General features: G+C 38.2%; 1 protein-coding gene and 1 long non-coding RNA gene across 6 annotated transcripts in view; one reads left to right on the top strand and one right to left on the bottom strand.

Annotated features, from left to right (window-relative positions):
* The window catches only part of MMS22L (MMS22 like, DNA repair protein), a 99067-nt gene extending 86208 nt beyond the window's left edge, over window positions 1-12859 (bottom strand). For 2 of the 5 annotated variants that reach the window (XM_027694722.1, XM_027694751.1), the window contains exons 1-7: window positions 12788-12859; window positions 11314-11498; window positions 9042-9167; window positions 5473-5525; window positions 2241-2328; window positions 1967-2144; window positions 701-794 (exon numbers count right to left, since the gene is read on the bottom strand). In XM_027694722.1, the coding sequence (XP_027550523.1) occupies window positions 701-794; window positions 1967-2144; window positions 2241-2328; window positions 5473-5525; window positions 9042-9167; window positions 11314-11486 (712 nt within the window). In that variant the 5' untranslated portion in view covers window positions 11487-11498; window positions 12788-12859. Of the gene's footprint in view, window positions 1-700; window positions 795-1966; window positions 2145-2240; window positions 2329-5472; window positions 5526-9041; window positions 9168-11313; window positions 11499-11949; window positions 12445-12567; window positions 12702-12787 lie in introns of those variants that run through there. The other 3 variants (XM_027694739.1, XM_027694730.1, XM_027694749.1) reach the window with 3 other exon arrangements.
* A 1479-nt stretch (window positions 12860-14338) lies between these two features.
* On the top strand, window positions 14339-15874 carry LOC113972858. Its single transcript, XR_003536039.1, has 3 exons — window positions 14339-14904; window positions 15367-15436; window positions 15840-15874. It is a non-coding gene; the product is annotated as an uncharacterized LOC113972858 (long non-coding RNA).
* The last annotated feature ends 3293 nt before the right edge of the window (window positions 15875-19167 follow it).

Below are 19167 nucleotides of genomic sequence, written 5' to 3'. Positions count from 1 at the left end.
TTTCATCAAATTACCATTCACTGCCATGCATTCTGGATATCTGCAAATGCATTTTTATTTGTGATGTCAAGAAGTGCATGGGCACTAAATATTTAGTAGTTTTTATCAATTGAGAACCAACTGTCATCTTGGTCAAGTTTTGACGGAACAAATTCCTAATACAATTTCATTTAATTTGAACCACGTGAAGATTCACAAAGAACCTGCCTTTACCATATTTGAGTTCACTCCATTAAATACTGCTATGCTTAAAAACCACCAAAAGTAGCGCGATTCTGAACAGCTTAGCTTAGCTTATGGCCAGTCTTCGCGAACGAAGATTTTGGGAAAGGTCTTTTACCTTTCAAGCCTGCGCAATGGATTTTTTAGGTGAGACACAGCATGCGCTGAACTGAGCCCACCCTTTAATCCTAAGGTTCATCTGCCGGGGCCAAGCAAGCTTGGACAATGGCAGTGAGGTCCTCAGGACGTAGGTTTGTTTAGAGTGACCTTCTCATAGATGGATGCCCTCACAGGGCTAACGAGCTCCATCTGCCCGGGGGAGTATCCCTGACCGGGAATCGAACCCGGGCCATGGTGGTGAGAGCGCCGCATCCTAACCACTAGACCACCAGGGGTCTGATTCTGAACAAACTAGATGAGAAAACTAGGTAAGTCATATGTAAAGAGTAAGTTCAAGGAAAAAAATCTGTGTACTTACTCATCATTTTTTCACCTAGTACATGAAGAACTTCCAGTATTAGCCAATTAATATCCAAGTGGAGATGTAGTAAATGCCATGATGGGGGAAAGACCTGTGATTAGAAATTACACACATTTACTTAAACAGTTTTTTAGTGAATTCTGGATACTGTACTAAGACAGGAACAAACTGCCCAGGTTAGCAGTGGAATCGCCATCCCTGGAAGTGTTCAAAAACATGTGGATGTGGCATTTGGGTTCATGGTTTAGCGGAGAACATGAAGCTGCTATAGTAACATTTGGACTTGACTTCTCCAACCTTAATGATTCCATGATCCTTAACGACTCTAAGATGGCCTGCAGTGAACATTATGGATATCTGTGATCAAATACAGTGCAACATACAAACATGCCATTCAGGTAAAGAAAAAAAAAAGAAATAAAAAACTTTCACGACAATTAATTCTGTCTGTAGAGGATGTTTATGAAGTCTTGATTCAAGCTTGACAAATTACATCACCCTTAGTTATTCTTCTGTTAACAGAAAAGTATTAGGTAGCGCACATGCTGCTAAAGTGAGCTTTTAAAACAATTCCAAAATTTCAATATTCTCTTTCTTAAAGTTGACTTGAAATTACTGTTTCATCAGCTCAACAGTGGCTCTACTGACAAGCTAAACAAACAGAAAGATTCAAAATACTGCTTCTCAGTGGATCATTCCTCTCCAGATACTAGTTTATACAACCCAAGATCAAAATTCCTTTTTTTCTTTCTAAAAGATCTGAAAGCATTAGCTATCATATATATGCACAAATCCTAATGGTGTATACTTCACTAGTGTTTAACGCTGCAGTGCCTCCTTCCACATCTGCAGTTTTCTTTATATACAAGATCTTTTCTTATTCTGAGCAAGATTTCAGAATGTATTTTTAAAGAAATGCCCCTCCTACTTGGAAGCTCAGAAACTGTAAGCATCACTAGGGACAAACACCAAGGAATTTTTTAAACATGCTATGCTAATTCAAGCCTACTTATCTACCTCTAATTGGTATTATCATTTGTATAGCGTAGGAAGAATTCTGAAGCTATAGAACATAAAAATACATAGATAAATAAAGACAACAACAGAAAAAACCAGAATTCATTAGTTGTGTATGCCAAATACGGGATGGCAATTAATAGAGGAGAAAAAAACCCAAACCAAAGATATTTATATTAAACCAAAACTTAGCAAGTTGAATACATAATGTCACATAAAAAGATTAAAATTATAGAAGACATCAACCTTTGCCTGATGTTGAATAGTAAATGCTGCCAGGACACTACTAGGGAGTTCACAAAGGTGACCAATGTGCATAGTCAAAGCATGAAGCTCTTCCACCAATACTGACGGTAACTGCGCTTCTAGCTCTTCATACGGATGCAGCATTCCAACATTTTCCACTTTAGGGGGTTCCAGATACCTCAATATACATAAAAATACACACAATCAGAAAACAAGTAAGAAGCAGCTACACAAAGTTTGGTACCTAAGTTAGTAAATTGTATGCAAATCTCACCTGAAGATGAAAACTTTCACATAATGCAAAAACTTAATACACTGATGCCTGATGCTCTCTGCTTCAGAGTGCAAGTTTGCAGCTTGACCTGAAGTAGAAGAGACCAATAGTTTAAAGCAGATGTGACCAACCCATGGCTTGTCTAACATTTGCATTCTCCATAGTAATTAAACCAGGCCACTTGAAAGCCACTCTCTTTCCTGAGGACAACTTGTGAGGTGGCTGGTGGCACACACCCACTTCTAAATGTCATCTTACCAGAGGTTTCATTCTTTATCTTACCATCTCAGGCACATATCCAGATACAGAGAGAAAAGGTGGCCCTCAGGAAAGATGACAGATGTAAGCACTCAATGCTAGAAAAAAATAATGCAGCCCTACTACTCTGCTCCCTGACTGCTTCCAAGACACCTTCAGTGAAGACGTATAAAATAATCTATCAGCACCTTTTTCTCTTGGGGAACTTAAATAGGTGGATTTATTTGGAAATATGCTTTGCAGCTTCTCTTCCTAGGAAACATCATGTTGTTGCACAGTGCCTTCAGGTGTGTAATACTAAGAGCCATCCATTCACAATCCTGCCTTTCACTTGCAGCTCTGTATCTTTTCAGCCAGTTTTTGCAGCTATGTGTCTCCTTTCCTGTGCTCTCTGAAGCTGTCACTCTCATAGTGTTACCATCCTCACCTTGGACCTGCAAGCTCAAACACCACCATTACAGCTGAGTCAGGGAAGGTTTGGGTTAGATAGAAAAAGGTTCTTCACCCAGAGAGTGGCTGGGCACTGGAACAGGTTCCCCAGGGAAGCAGTCAAAGCACCACAACTGACAGAGTTCAAGAAGTGTTTGGACAATACTCTCAGGCACATGGTGTGACTCTTGGGACTGGTCCTGTGCAAGGCTAAGGGTTGGACTCGGTCTTCATGGGTCCCTTCCAACTCAGCATATTCTGTGATTCTGTGATTCACTAGAAGCCACTGCCACTGGTGGCACTCCTTATTTATTCCCACACCTTGCCTTGTAGCTTTCAGCTTTTATTAGAGAAAGATGAAACTTAGTGCATAACAAAGCAAATATAGTAATTTAAGTACCAAATAACTACTGCCTAAATAATATATATATACACACAAAAGCTTAGCAACCAGTCAGCCTGCAACACATACACCTGATTATGCACATGACAATTATTAAGAGCATATCAAAAGCAAGCATCAAATTGGGAGTTTGAGCAGGGCCAAATGAAAGTGCATCTTACTAGAGGAGCTGTGTGGTAAAAACTCTTGGTCACCTACTACACTGGACTGCACATCCAGGGAAAAACAGTTGTCTTTGATCCTCTCCCCACCTGACCACTGGGGAGTCTTCCATTTCTTTTTCTTGCCCTCGCTCTCCCTTTTGTTTCCCCCCATACCCTCCAGATAACCTGGAAGTTCATGTATGTCCCTTGTTACAGACTCCACAAATAAAGCTTTGAGTATATAAGCCTGTCTCAATATCTTTCGAGCAACAACACTCAGTGTGTGAAACATATCAACTGGTATGAGTACCACAGCATTTCAGTGTATAGTCTACCCACCACACTAGAATGCCATAGCATCTGCCACGCTAATGAACCATAGGTTCTAAAGGGATTATTTATGGACATTACAGCTGCTTTGTAGCTATAACAAATACTGTAACCTAAGTTCTCAGAAGTTCTGTTTAAGCAAAATTTTATATTTTAGTATTTCACTACAAAATCTTTTGTATCCTACCATAAATCATTGAGCAATGAAATAAGTGGAACAAAACAGGAACAGTAGAGTGTTCTTAAGAACAGAACAGGCATTTTCAAAAAAAAAGACAGAACAACACAGAGCACAAGAATTTTTATATGGCTTCCACATTAAACAGTTCTCAGTATGAAGTCTTCAAAGCTCATTCAGGCTGATAGGAAACTAAATTAAATGTATGATATTGATAACTATATAAACACATAGCACAACAAATATTTACTGAGCTAAAACTCTTAACTGCAGTTTTAACCAGTGGCAATAGCATGTTTATCTAAGACATCAATAATACCCAACATCACCCTGCCTGATCACTTGAAATATTTCAATCCTCATGAAATTCTTCTGCTCATAGTCCACTTGTATAAGGGAGGAAGTGAGTCACAGCTGTGTGACTTGCTCTAATACACAAAGAAAGCCTGGTACAAAGCAAAACATTCAAGCTTTTTCATTTTACTAGCTTTACTGGAATAGGATACAAAGTAGTGAATCGAGAAGATGCTTAAATTCAAGGGAAAAAAGAACTATAGAACAGTTCCTTGGTGTCCAGCTACCATATAAAAGCTCAAATGTAATTTAAAACAGGCTATTTCCACATATGTATTAAATGTCAACATAATTAGACTTTTAGGATAAAATTAACAACAGCATATGAAAGAAGCTTGCTAAGTTCACAAAAATTATTTAAATGGCAGAAAATTACAATATCAAAACAAAATTTTATGTGTAAAAATATTCATTCATAGAACTCTAGCACTTTATCTGTAATGAGAAGATAATACAAACATTTTATTTCTGAGTAATTACTGAACTTCTCAACTTGCTAAGTAATTCAGCCCTCAAACTTACAATAAGCCCAAGGCTGCAATAATCCTTCAGAAACATACTGCTTCTCATGCTTTGGTATTTAATTGAAACAAAGAATGTTGTAGTGATCCCATTTTATTGATCTTGCTGCAAGGATAAATTAAGTTTGTAAATAACTCTAAACAAATATAACTAGTTTAAATGTAAGCCAAGGGAACACTGAAAAAAATCCCAAACCACTACCTTTGTAACTAAAATAGCTATTGGGATTTTTGATGCAACTTTCCATTCTTAATTAAATGAATTACCAATTTCGCAAAATTCTACCTTAGGGGTGACACCTTAGCTCAAGTTAAATTAATGCAACATTCCCACAAAGGTCAGTAAGGATTGCCCTGTGATATACCATACAGGCAGATCTGGTTACAAACTGAATCCCAACATTTCCACTACCTATTTTGATACTACTGTATCTCACTTGGTTGCCTGTATTTCTACCCTTACTGCAGTTTTATGCTGGTTATCTACTGTTCTGCAGAACACTCCAAAAGTCCTCAGTCAAGAGTCAAAGCACAAGTGTGATCTGTGAGAATACACTTCTGTAATTAAAAGGTTGTCAGATACATATCCCAGTCAAATTAAATGTGTAAAACTTACCAAAATCAGAGGAACTCATTTGTACTAGGTTTTCCAGTCTGCATATCTGTTGCCTAATTAAAGGAATACAAAGGTTTATAGCATTTATATAGGTAAAAGTTCTTTAACTACACTTTAGTAAGGTCTAAATAGAACCAAGAAAGGTGAGAGGTGTTTCTTGCTTTGTAGTTCTGAAAAAGCATCAGAAATGTAACTTAGGAAAGAGTGTTAGTGGTAGGCAAAAGACACATCCAAGTGTGAAGGGATGGCACTGATAGAATTTTTGCTTGTTTTTAAAACACTGAACATGGTAACAATCAAATACTGTAATAACTGGCTAAATATTGGGGGAGGGAAAAACCAACCATACACACCATAAAACCCCGAAAGCCATTCCCTGCAAGTGATCTTTCCAGAAGCATAACAACTTCACATTTGACCATGGAATAAGCCTGAAAGTTAGTCTTTATGGCATACACTCAGTATACACCAAATTAATTCATCTGTGAATGTGCTCCAGTAAATTCTGTCACCAGCTTTTCCTGCTTAGGGTAGTAAGCTGCTGAACTCCAGCACAAGAGATAAACAGCAATAAATACAGTAGAGTAAAAGGAGAAAGTGTCTCTAGAAAAGTTAAAGCTCAGTTCAGTTTTGGAGAAGAAAGAGAACATTTTTAAAGAAGCTAACTGCCACTGCAAATGAAAATTTTAAAAAAGGTGTAACATAGGTAAATACTTGGCCATATTCTGCAACAACTGTTATTTGTAAGTGGTCTTCAAGTACAGTCTCCACAGAGATAATGCAACACTAAACTGAATATATGAAAAGCACAACTGTGTCAGACAGACTTTTGAAAGAAAATGCTGTATAAATTGAGGAGGGGGCTCTCTGCCTCATTTCTTACACAGTCAAAGCAACAACTACTGAAGGATTCTAAAATATATAATGGCCAGTCTTCGCGAACGAAGATTTTGGGAAAGGTCTTTTACCTTTCAAGCCTGCGCAATGGATTTTTTAGGTGAGACACAGCATGCGCTGAACTGAGCCCACCCTTTAATCCTAAGGTTCATCTGCCGGGGCCAAGCAAGCTTGGACAATGGCAGTGAGGTCCTCAGGACGTAGGTTTGTTTAGAGTGACCTTCTCATAGATGGATGCCCTCACAGGGCTAACGAGCTCCATCTGCCCGGGGGACTGGGAATCGAACCTGGGTCACAGCGGTGAGAGTCCCGCATGCTAACCACTAGGCCACCAGGGGTCCCAGGATTCTAAAATAGGATACTTGGATCCAACACAGATCAATCGCTCTTATGGAAAAAACCCTGAAAACTAGGAGGCACCTAAAAGATCCAAAAATCCAAATTGCAACCTGCATATTAAAGGGCAAACACTAAAACTATCTCCCTTAGTTCTTTCTTCATTGGATAAAATCACGTCAGCTAGCCAAGATTACCTTCAGCCCTTTAAACGGGTTGTGGAGCTTTTTGGTCTGTTTTGAAATCAAAGTTGAATTTCTGCTTGGATTTTCAAGTATTTCAACCATGTAAAAAGAAGGAAGTCTGAAATAGGAGGACTTTATGAAACACAGTTTTTGAGACTGAAGGTTAGAGAAGGAAAGTGACAAAAAGGAGACATACACACACAAATAAAAGAAAAAAAGACTCCCCAGTGAATTGACAAAAGACAAAATGCAGTAGGCTAATAAAATAAAAGCACAAACCGGGCATGAGAAGCATAACGTAAGTACCATCATTTAAATAAATAATTTTAATTTCAATTTGCATTTGTACCCGAAAGATTGATCCTCATGGTTGTTAATCATTAAATAATTTGATTTGCAAATAAATATTCTGAGAGTTAAACTGGTACATCTGTTTATTAATCAAAGATACTCTGTTTTAATATACTCACTTAAATGGTTACATAGCTCTCATTCACTTTGACTCACACTTCTATCCTATGAAAATTATGTGATCATGTAATCACATGTATTATTAGTATGCAATTACTGCTTTAACTTGCAGTTCTGCAATATACTATTATTATTTATTACAATATTAAAAACATTAAATTACAATCTTTAATATTATACTTAGACATTAAAAAAGACTAGGTTTCTGTAAGTATGTATTTAAACAAAGATATTAACTGTACTTCATAAATTGAACTATTTACAGCCAGCTTATCCTGAAGAACTATTGTAACTTATAGCTAACACGTACAATTTCTACAGTGGAAAAAAGGAGTTATCCTACTTTCAGTTGTCAACTGGTCTATAAATGAAAGTGTTCCATTTTATGACTAAACAAATGAACTGAGAGAATATCTTTCCAGAGGGACTTGTCACAGCAAAAGACAGTTCAGCAACCAAACTCTCAATAGCCGAGAGTTAGCTGAAATACATTATTCCTACCAGTTCAGTAGGTTTTAAAACATGAACAACTTGAATAACTTAAAAAACTACAAACGTTATGCCTTATGTTCATCTTTAGTACAATTACAGAGCAGTTTACACTAGAGAAAAAAAAATTGTTTTAATTCAACAGACCAACTGCATTGCTGTGTCACTGCCCAGTGATTTTATGCTAATGAACAGTCAATAAATTAGACTAAATGCTGAAATTTTTAACTAAGTTAAAGTTAAATCTTCATTATCAGTTTGTTTTCAGGTTGTGGGGTTTTGGTTTTTTTTAAATATGGTGAAGTCAAAGCTTGCATCAAACAAGCAAAACTAAATAACACTGGTTTTAATACACTTCCTGCCATCTATGCCATCGTGTTTCAATAAGCCAGACCCTATTAATCATGTTTCATATCATGCCCTTGGTCAAACCCTAAAGGCATGGAAGAATCCACTACAATGAAAGGAATGATGGAATACATCACATATATTTGTGGAATCGGACAAAAGCTTCTCTCCCATCCACTCTCTGTATGTGCTGTACATTCTGAGGATTATCAGTAGCAAAGAGGATTATTGGTGATCTGTGTATTTGCATTGACCAGATTAAGCATCTACATTGAATTAGTCAAACATTGAGTAACTGTATCTGAAGAGATTGCTGAAGCTATCCTAATCCAAACAATTGAAGGAAGTGCTGCATCCAGCATTTATAGTATTTGATTTTTAACCTCCACTTTTCTTTATGCACAAAAAAGGACTAAAAATCTTCAAAAGACAACTTCAATTATATGGGTAGCACAATCTCATTCAAGGAAATCTTACACAGTTTATTCATATATTCTGAAGCCAGAGCCTTCTAAATTAACCCCAACACTCTCTTGTAATAACTATACTTACCAATTCTTTATCTAGTAATGGCTAAGATATGTATCGCACTATTGAGAAACTTAATAATAAGTCACATAATATTAAAAATCAGCGACACAATGTACTTCTTCCTGCAATCCCATCTCTGCCTTATCCATCACTTACTGGAGCATTAAACAGACAGCATAATCTTTTTTAGATGCATTGCATAGCCCACAGTCTTTTATGTTATTACTATCAAAAAACTGAAAAGTTTGTTACATCTTTAAGGTGGGTATAATTACAGAAGCAGATTAATCATAAAATACAACGTTATCATACCTAAGTAATCCAAAGAGAAATCCACAGGATTCAACTAACGCCATTTCAGTAACCCACTGAAAGCCAAACATTTCCACTACATCTTCTTCATAGTCATTTGGAGAAGGATCTAGTCTCAGCAAAACCCTGTAAAATAGAGCCAACAATATTCATACATTCCCCAATAATAAACCTATGGAATACAATACCTACAGCTGGCTTATGTACCACCAATACCTTCTGAATATATCAGCAACATGTATCCTATATATGTCTCAAAAGACAGTTTACATTTTACAGCAATATGATACATAGTATATGACAACACCTAGCTTCAAGAGCATGAAAACAGGATATAGTCACAGGTCACAACATATTTTGAAACAAATAAAAATTAACAAGCTACCACCTTGAAGCATCTTCATCCTTACAGAGGGGCCAAGACATAACATGCACACGTCAGTCCTTACAGACAGGGCTGCTACGTAAGATAACACGCTCCACTGTAAATGTATGTTTGGAATCTGTCTCAATGCACACTACATGCCTAATAACTAATGCTAGAACATACATTAGTTCCTTTATAAACATTTAATAATATCTATATAGAAAACTGATAAAACCACACTTTTAAGCAAGTGAACAGATGAGGGTCAAAATATTACCTCATCATTATAACTTAAATAACACTAGGCCATAAATATCCTTTGCTCTGGCTAAAAAAAAAAAAAAAAACAAAAAACAAAAAACCTGAGTAATATGGTAATTCTGATATTATTTAAAGTGTAGAAAATCAGACACCTGTATTTTTAAAACATTACTAATTGTGCAAATAGAAAAAAATTTCATTTATGTCCTTTAAAAAAAATCACAGCAAGCTGTATAACAACAACAAAGTAAATTATTTCAGAATTTTGCCATGGCCCTTCATAAAATACTACCATAGAGATGAAGCTCAATTCACCAATATGCAAGAAATATTTCTATTCTAAAAACTAAAAAAATATATACTAGGTAAGCACTTAGTTTTTATTATATTACACACCAAATTAATATTCTCCTTGAACTATGCACTATTACCAATTTAGTTCTCAGAAGCAAAAAGAGTATCTGCTAAATAATTGGCTTAATCTCCCATAACACCTTAGTAACTTCTTAAACTCTGGACTGTTTTGAAGTCTTTAGCAATTAAATCCAGCTGCTCCTGTTTTAAGTAATGAAGATAAAAGAGTCCCTCACATATAGGCTTTTCCAAGACTTCACAATCCAGGTAGACAATGTAAATACACAAGAGGAGAACAATATAATCACAACTAGTGATTGGGAAACCTGTCTACATACAACCTCCTGAGTGAGTTTTAACGACAGAAACTGTTTCAGTGAAATGTTTCTTTGCCACTGTGGAATCCACTACTGATATGTTCATGCAGACACAGGCTCCCTCAGCACTCTACTTGACATCAATTTGAATGAACGCACTATGATCCAACTAAAACATATCATAAATAAGGCAGGGAATGGGGGAGGTGCAGTGGAACCCCCTCTAAGGCTTTAGAGAAAAGGCTGTGGAAGTGAAGGTTATAAACAAAATAACACAAATACGAGGCTTGGCAGGAAGAAAGACAGACAGAAAGATTAGGCTTTTGCAGGAAAGACAAGACAACCCCTGTAGGATGAGCAAATGGCACAGAAAACTAAGCTGGATCACAGACAGTAAAGCAGATAATAACTAAACCAAAGTAACGTTTTAAAATGTCACAGAAAATACTTACCTGCCGAGCTGCGAATTCTGAACCTTAAATCGAGAATGCATGCAAAGGTAAAGCTTTGAGAAAGATGGTCTTAAAGCTACAAAGGACAGTCCCAGCAATCTGGGGCAGCTGGGCAGAGCAGGTTTGTTTCTATCGTGTGGAAAAGAGAGAAAGGGCCAGCAGTTAAGAGAGCATGTGACTGGGAAAAGCAGTGCTGAAGCCCCTTCAGAGATTTAAGTGATCTCAGATGCTGTTGTCCAACAGGCCAGTTTTGAAGTGTCCTAACAGGCTTGTAAACATATCTTTTTCAACATCTTAAAAGCAAGTTCACAAAGCTAGGAATTGGACCTATAACACCGTTCAAAGCTGTTTATCAACACAACTGCCCTTCCCACTTTGGTATACCACCAAGTTGATCTCAGGACCATAAGAGCTGAAGAACAAACTCATCTGGAAACTTGTCAGCATTCAGAGGCACCAAACATGAGTGGAAAGAACATCTTAAAGGGTTCTTATATTTGTAATTCAAAAAAATCTCATACCTCTTAAGAGACCCATTTGCTAAATAAGACTCTGCAGAGAAGCTTCTCCCTCCATTTTGGTTGTCAAAAGCACAACAAAAACAAGGCGGCTTCTCATTCTCCACTTCCATTGCCGTCTCCAAGCTCTCAGTGAGAAATGGGGGTGTGGACAAAGCCTCAAATTCATCCTCCATTGTTTCCACCTGACCCAGAAAATAAACAGATAAATGTAAAAATACCCATAGTGTTTCTTCAAATAAATTTCTCATTGTTACAACTCTGCATAATCCTTCAGCTCAAGTGAGGACACAGATCCAACTAATCTAGCTATCTAAATTAACTAGCCACAAGGTTAGACTAGCAGTAGGGCAAAATAGGAGACAGGAATGCATTACAAGGCATGGGTGAGCTACTTTCAGCAATACTTCATTTTATGACCAGAGTAGCTATGCTATGAAAATACATCATGCATTACAGGTTCCCAGTTGCCCATAACTTAAGGCAACATTACAGCTTAAGCTCCTTCTAGGAAGCAGTAAATACACCCCACATGACAATTACAGAACCCTGAAATGCTAAAGTTTTAAAGCTCAAAAAATTACTGTACAGCTGATTCTCACATAGTTAGAAATTCTTATTAAAAAAAAATCTAATTACCTAGGAATCTAAAAAAAGAGAAACAAAAACAAAGAAGGATTATCATGTCCAAAAGAAGTTCACTGTATAGTTAGTTAGTGTATTCATATACAACATATTAAAAGAGCCAAACCAGGCAACAAGTGTCACAGAGTTCCACAAAAATATGCAAACAATATAACTAAAACCCTAAATTAAGTTTTCAATTTCATTGCTGGCAGATTTTGTTACGGTTCTTGCAGAAAGTAGTTTAAACCATGGCTAGAAGTAGCACAGGCTTGACTGAAAAATAAGCTCAAGGAAAAAAAAAAGAAAATAGTTTCTGTTCTACTTTCTCCCATCCATTCACATTTCTTCAGAGCAGCAAGAAGGGAAAGAACGACTTCAGCGCTTCAGTTTACAGCAGGCCCCTATGTACGGGTGTTAGCACAGCTGGCGAGGCAGCTGAAGGGAATGCCCTCAACCACACGAATTTCTAAGGTAAGCCTGTTCAATCTGGGGTATCGAAACCGCCCCAGACGACAGAAAACACTGGGAGAAAAGGTACAAAAAGGGTAGCTCTTCCCGGCCGCAACTCCCATCAACTCTGTACTTGTCTCTCACAGCCCTGATCCCGCGGAACCAAATGACTTTAAGCACCGCAACTTTCCTGGCCACCCATGCAGGAGAAACCTCTCAGGGGGCTGCAATGCGCAGGCAGGAGCTGCAAACCGGCGAGGGAGCCGCCAAGAGCAGCATCCCAGCCGCCAAGGGAGCCGCCGGCGGGCAGCACAGACCCCGGGGAGCGGCCACGAACACGACCCGCGCGCGTGGCGCCCGCGGCCCAGCGCCGCTGCCCGCTCCCGGGCGGCGCGGGGGGCGCTGGGGCCGTACCTGCGCTGCGGGGCCGCCGAGCCCCTTCCGCGCCCGCCGCCCGTCCGTCCGTGCGTCCCGCGCGCCACCGTCACACGGGCACTGCGCACGCGCCGCGGTGCCGATTGGCCGCCGGCCGCTCCTCCTCCCGCGGCGGCCGCTCCTGCTCCTCCTTCCCGCTCCTCCCTCCCGCGCGATCTCTTCCTTTACCCGTTTGACGTCGCCTGCTCTGCTCCGCCCACCCCGGGGCGAATCGCCGCGTGCGGCGCCCGCTGCTCCTCCCAGTGTCCCCGAGCCGCCTTGGTTTCCCTGTTTCCCTGGCTGTCCTTTGCCCGGCCAACCACCACAAGTGGTGTCTGGCCACCTCTCACCTGAACACCACCATCTTGCCACAGCTACTTAATGCCCACATCAGATGTAGCTTCCCTTGTACTCGCAGAATCGTGGAATCAAAATGGTTTGGGTTGGAAGGGACCTTACAGATAATCTAGTTCCAACTGCCCTGCCATGGGCAGGGACACCTTCCACTAGACCAGATTGCTCAGAGCCCCATCCAACCTGGCCTTGAACACCTCCAGGGATGAGGCATCCACAAGTTCCTTAGGCAACCTGTTCCAGTGTCCCACCTTACAGTAAAGAATTTTTTCCTAATATCTAATTTAAATTTATTCTCTTTCAATTTGAACCCATTCCCCCTTAGCCTGGCACTACATGCTCTTGTAAGTAGTCTTGCCTCATCTTTCCTATAAGTTCCCTTGTACTCCAGCTGTCCACTACCTTTCTCTGGTTTCTTTCTTGTCCAGCCTTTTCATAACCTCATTTTCCTTCTTCTCTTAGGCCTTCTCAGTTCACTCATCTCCATGCTCCCTCACAAAGATGGGCAAAAGGTCCCTCTCCTCTTTTCTGATGCCCTATAGACCCAGATCCAACCTTCCCACATCTACCAGGTAATGCTCAGCATCTCCAATCACAAGAAATTCTCATCAAGTACTGTTTAGTGCATTTGAAAGTCAAGCTGGGTAACACTCCTATCATTTACTAAAGCACCTTCATTGAGTATGACAGTCACCAAAGATTAGGGTGACTGAATAGGTCTAGGGTGAAAGTCCTAAAACCTGTACCTAGCATAACGTAACTTAAAACACACACTATGCACCCAGTGGCTTCTGGTCTTTTTAAAAAATATTATATTGTTTCAGATTGCTGTGGTTTGATTTAATTTCAAAGTGAATGTTTTTCCACTTTTGCCTAGCTTTTGGGTGCAAACTAGCAGCAGTGCACAGAACTTGCTTCTAGTAAGAAAGTTGCTATAAAAAGTTTTGTTGTTGCTGCTACGTCTTGCTGTGAAAACTCTGGTATGATTCAAAATGCTTCGTTTGCTCCTGCGTCTGTAAGAATCTCTCATTTCCTTCTTTAAATTCCTCTCTAATTAAAAAAACAGTACATCATGGTTAAATAAAACTGTACCCAGGATAACCCTGATTTCCATATGCAGATTTATCTGCACTGACAGCCCCCTCTCTCTCTCTTAGTCTTTCTGTTTCCTCTCTCCCTCTCTCTCCCTCTTTCTCTTCCCCTCTCTTTCTCTCCCTGTCTTTTTGTCTCTCTTTATGTCTATTGCATTATGCCTGAATAATTTTCACTCTTTTTTTTTCCTCCCCTCTTGCACGCACATGTTAAAATAACAAGACAAAGATGCAAGGTGGTTGCTGCAGTCCCTGTCTCTAGGAAAGAACCAAGAAAGCTTGGGATTGCAATGCCACCTTTCCTTTTTTTCTTTCTTTTCTTTTTTTTTTTCCCCAGCCATGCTCGGTGATTAAACTTCCTCAGGATGGGGAAGAAAAGGAGCTGGAAATGAAACAGGGTTGAGGAAAAATCCCATTGCAGCAGCTGCAGCTAGTGGTGTGTGCTGCCAGATGTGCGAAGGTTGCTGGGGTCCTTGTCACTAAAAGGCAGTATTCAAATATTTGGAGACAAAAGCTGCATCCTCAGTGATCATTTTCTTTATTTAACATGGCAGCAGGCATCATGTGGGAAAAAATCAACACGCTGGACGTTGAATTGGACTTTTCTCCTTCCTGGGATGAAAGGATGTTATCTATCCCGTGCCAAGAGGGAACTGAGGTAAGAGAGCTGATCCAGCTCCTGTTTTTTCATAGTGTATTTCCTAAGCATCTTCTCTGAAACAGCCTATATATATGTGTGTGTGTGTATATATATATGTTTGTATATTTGTGTATTCAGTTTCAAGGCAGTAAGTGGTAATGCTTTTTTTTTTCCTACCTTCACATCAACCCAGAGAAAGTTAATTCACAATATATATTCAGAGCCTGCTCGGAAGGGTCATTTTGTGGTGTTTTTTTCTGAATACGTTTTTGTTTCCAGAGAAGACTTCAGCAGTGACATCATGGTTGACTGCCGATATTAAAACCGATTTTCAAAGTCTTTGGAAAAAAAAAAAGCCAGTAACTTCGTGATAAGAAATTGTGCAGGAGATTCATGTGCTCTATTTTTTGGTTGCACTCTAAATATCGGAAGTCTTATTAAAGCGATAGTGGGAATTTTTTTTATTATTATTATTTCTAGCACAGAAGCGATGAATGCTGCATAATTAAGTACAGTATTTAATTTGGCTGTTGTGAAGCAAAAGAATAAGGTAATAATTTTTATTGTACTAATCAGACTCAAGATGTTCTCTGTGTTAATTTGGTTAAAAAAATTGCAGTACTTATTAGAAATTCTAATTTCACAATGCAGCACTGACAATAAGCTCAGCCAGTGAATTATTCACATCTTTAATTTGCTCTCTTAATGACAGTGTTCTGTAATCAGAGTGCAGAGACTGCTTCCTATGCATTATGTATGATGTTCAGGACTTAAATGCAGGACATTATGAAGCCTCTCAGTGGCTCAGTAATTAGTTTTCCACAAGACAGGGTTTAGATATTCACAGATAAAAGTCTACAGTTGAGATAATGTTAAGGTGGTGACTCATGCTAACAAAAGCAGGGAAGTTCAAATTTAATGCTGAAACTGCTCTCCATTTTCATTGTGCATAGGTGCAGGGGGAGGGGAAGAAAGTCTTCAAAACTAGCCATGGTGAGTACACTGCGGACACCCCAAGGGGCACACCGGGGGCTCATTTCGCTTTGGGACCGTGGTTTTTTGGCACCTTTACTGATTAGAGGGTGGTGTTGCGTTTTGTGCGTTTTTGTAAAGCTTGTGAAAAGGGCAATATGTACACATTATCAGAGAGCAATCGCGTATAGGTGAGATGTATTTTAAAGGATTTTATTTGAATCACAGATGTTTGTACCTTTGTCAAATTACGATGTTTTGAGTGGGAGCCACTTTGTTATCTGTAGAAACTTTGAGAACACCTGATACTCGCTATATTGCTGTTGTACCTATTTCAAGTGTCATGGTCTTTATACATTTTGAAAACATTTTTTTACCTAATAGTTTAGTTCTCACTATCCAAAAGGTGAATAATGGTGCAAGTTTGTTCTACTTCCTTGGATAATTTACCTGGTGTTAAGTGATTTAAATGTAGGAAATATGCATGGCTATGTAACTTTCCTACTTCTATATGCTGCTTAATATAGAATAAAAAGCAAGAATATTGAAATGAAGTTGGAAAATATTAATTTCTCCATACTTAGTTGCTAATTAGGGTGTCAGCTGTACACTTGTCCTGTGTTCTTACATTATAGCAATCACATATACTTTTACTGGAAACAAAATAGTTGACTAGAGAAGGTCCTTTACTTACTTTGTGTTAACTCTCCAAAGACTTGTGCCCTTTTTACAGGATTTTAATTCTAATAATTAAAGTCGATCTGCCAATAAAAAGTTTTAGGCTTAAATTAAAAACAAACAAGCAAACCCTCCCCCCCAAAAAAACCGAACCCAAACAAACTAATGATCCCAACTTAATAGTAAGCTAGAGATAGGGGATCAAAAATTTGGAGTACATCTAGATATTTAAAGCAAAGTATTGTAAAGCTAATTCCTTTAAAAATTTCCATCAGACTCTACATCTGGAATTCAATGTTATTGGTAGCTGTTGCTAGTGTTGTCTGGCCTCAAGGCCATGGGACAAGTTACTAAGTAATTCCTCTTAGGAAGCAAAATGCTGTATCCTGTGGCTAGATAAGAAATTGGTTATGTATAGTCCAGCCCTGAAAGTAACTAACATTAAACTGTTGAATAAAGAAGCTGCAGATTGGATCAATGTAGCTAAGTGATCCATAGATTGTATAAGAATCCAATTGTTTGTGTACATGAAAAAATTGGTTGGGTCTTTTCCAGAATGTGACTTTCCTTATAATTCAAGATCCCACAGCAAATGGTACTGTAATGTGGTATCACTACATAGCAACATTTCTTTGGTCACTTCAGCATAGAATCATACACTTAAAAATTGTTCCAAAAAGGTGTCATACCCACTCCCTCACTCTTCCTTCTAGCCAGGATGAATCAAAGCTGCCTTTTTAAATGAGCGCTTGCCTGTCTGCCTAAAGATTTGTTATGATTACTTACCTAAGTTATCTATTCCAGCATTTCACTAGTCTTCCCATTAGTTTTTTGTGCTTTCTGCTCTTAAACTTAACTTGCTACGAGTAAATTACTTGAACATATTAGGTTTTGCTAGTTAGTTAGTGGTACATGGATTTTATTTTCGTCTTTGCACCCCACTCTTATGTATTTGAGATTCTTAGTCATGTTTTCACTGTGTTCTTCTCTTTAACAATCCCTGTTTGTTATTTTCTGCTTTATAGAAAAAAAATTATTGTACTTCATTAATTCTTGTTGCTGTCCTCTGGCCTTTCTACTTTCTTGAAATGCAGTGCTCTGGACTTAGGTGTGATATTCCAACTGCCATATAATTTCTATATTTTCACTTTGTTAGAAAATCTTGTTTCCTTAAGAAAATCTTAACAATATGATGTGCACATTGTGAGTGCAATGATGTCTGTTAACCCAGGATACATTCTAGTACAATTTGAAAAGACGCAACATGTGTTTGAATAGGTTTTTAATTAAAAGGTTTATGCTCCTAGTGGGAGTCTTCATGGATATTGTTTCCAATAACCTTATCTCTCACGGTAAGTACCTGTGACTAACCTGATTAATGTCTGGATGTGAGCCATCATACTGTGCAGTAGTATGTTTTAGATTACAAAATAAATTTTAGAAAATTAGCCCACTCTAACTAGCCTAGAAGATTGACTCTGCTTCTGAGCTGTGGATCTAGGAAAGAGCCAATTGGTGTCTACCGAATCTGTTAAAGTGGAGGTCCATTAGTTTGTAGTTCTGAGAAAGGAAGGGCCCAATATCTTTCCTGTGTCAAAGGCAGGCAGTTCATACCATCCTTGAGTTGTCATGGCATGGGAGGAGGACAACACTTCTGAAGTCAAAATGGAAAAATCGTGTGTCTGAAGAGTTAAAGATGACTGGCAATGTTTTCAGGGGATCGGGATTAATATAATGTTTTAAAAAAGGCATAGTGGCTACTGAGGAAAATTTTAGGACCGCTGCATGGTTAAAGAGACATCTAGTTCATATAATTGAAATGTAACTCTTTCACTGTCCTCTTACTGGCATGTAACTTCTCTGGTATAGGAATATTGCAAGTTTTTTTGAGTGTTCTCATTCATATTTCTTTATTTGTTCATATATGAAAAAGCCAGCGAAATAGTTTTAACTCAGTGTAATTTTTAGTGATATCTCTAACAAAAAGTTTAGAAAAATCCGTCCATAGTATATTTCTAGGAGTTGTGTTTTGTGTTTTTGTTTATATTGTTCCAGGTTCAAGTACCATTATAAATATGAGGTTCGGAAGTGGTATGTTAAATATCTCCAAATGTATTCTCTTAATCTAGCCTAGTAATGCAATCCTTTCATATGCATAATTTGCATGAAAACCAGTGGGAACTACATTATAGAAGGAATAATAGATACATATGCCAAGATGTCTCCCTTTTGAGTCATTGTTTAAGTTGATTGACAAAGAATAAAGTTAACCAAAATAAACAGATATTGAGAGTGGAAAGAGAGTTACTGATAATATTTTTAATTCCAAATTTATCTGTTTGCCCACTGAAAGATATATGCCAGTGGAATGACAGTAGTCAGAATATCTGATTGAAATCTCAAATGAATTTACATTCACTAATGCTTTCCAGGAAATATTTTGCAAGTTGATCATATGCATTCCAGTCAGTAAAATTCCGTATAATTGACTCAATATTATGAATTCCAACCTTTATATAAACCTATGTATATATTATGTAAAGTAGATGATAGTGATAAATATTCATACTATAAACCAGTTTGGGCTTTTTTTGCAAAGTCAAGCTAGAAATAACATAATGTACTGTATGA

The sequence above is a fragment of the Neopelma chrysocephalum genome, unplaced genomic scaffold (assembly GCF_003984885.1).
Source record: "Neopelma chrysocephalum unplaced genomic scaffold, ASM398488v2 Primary Assembly neopelma1_23b, whole genome shotgun sequence".
NCBI classification, from domain to species: Eukaryota; Metazoa; Chordata; class Aves; order Passeriformes; family Pipridae; genus Neopelma; species Neopelma chrysocephalum.
This window is presented reverse-complemented; position numbering and strand designations above follow the sequence as displayed.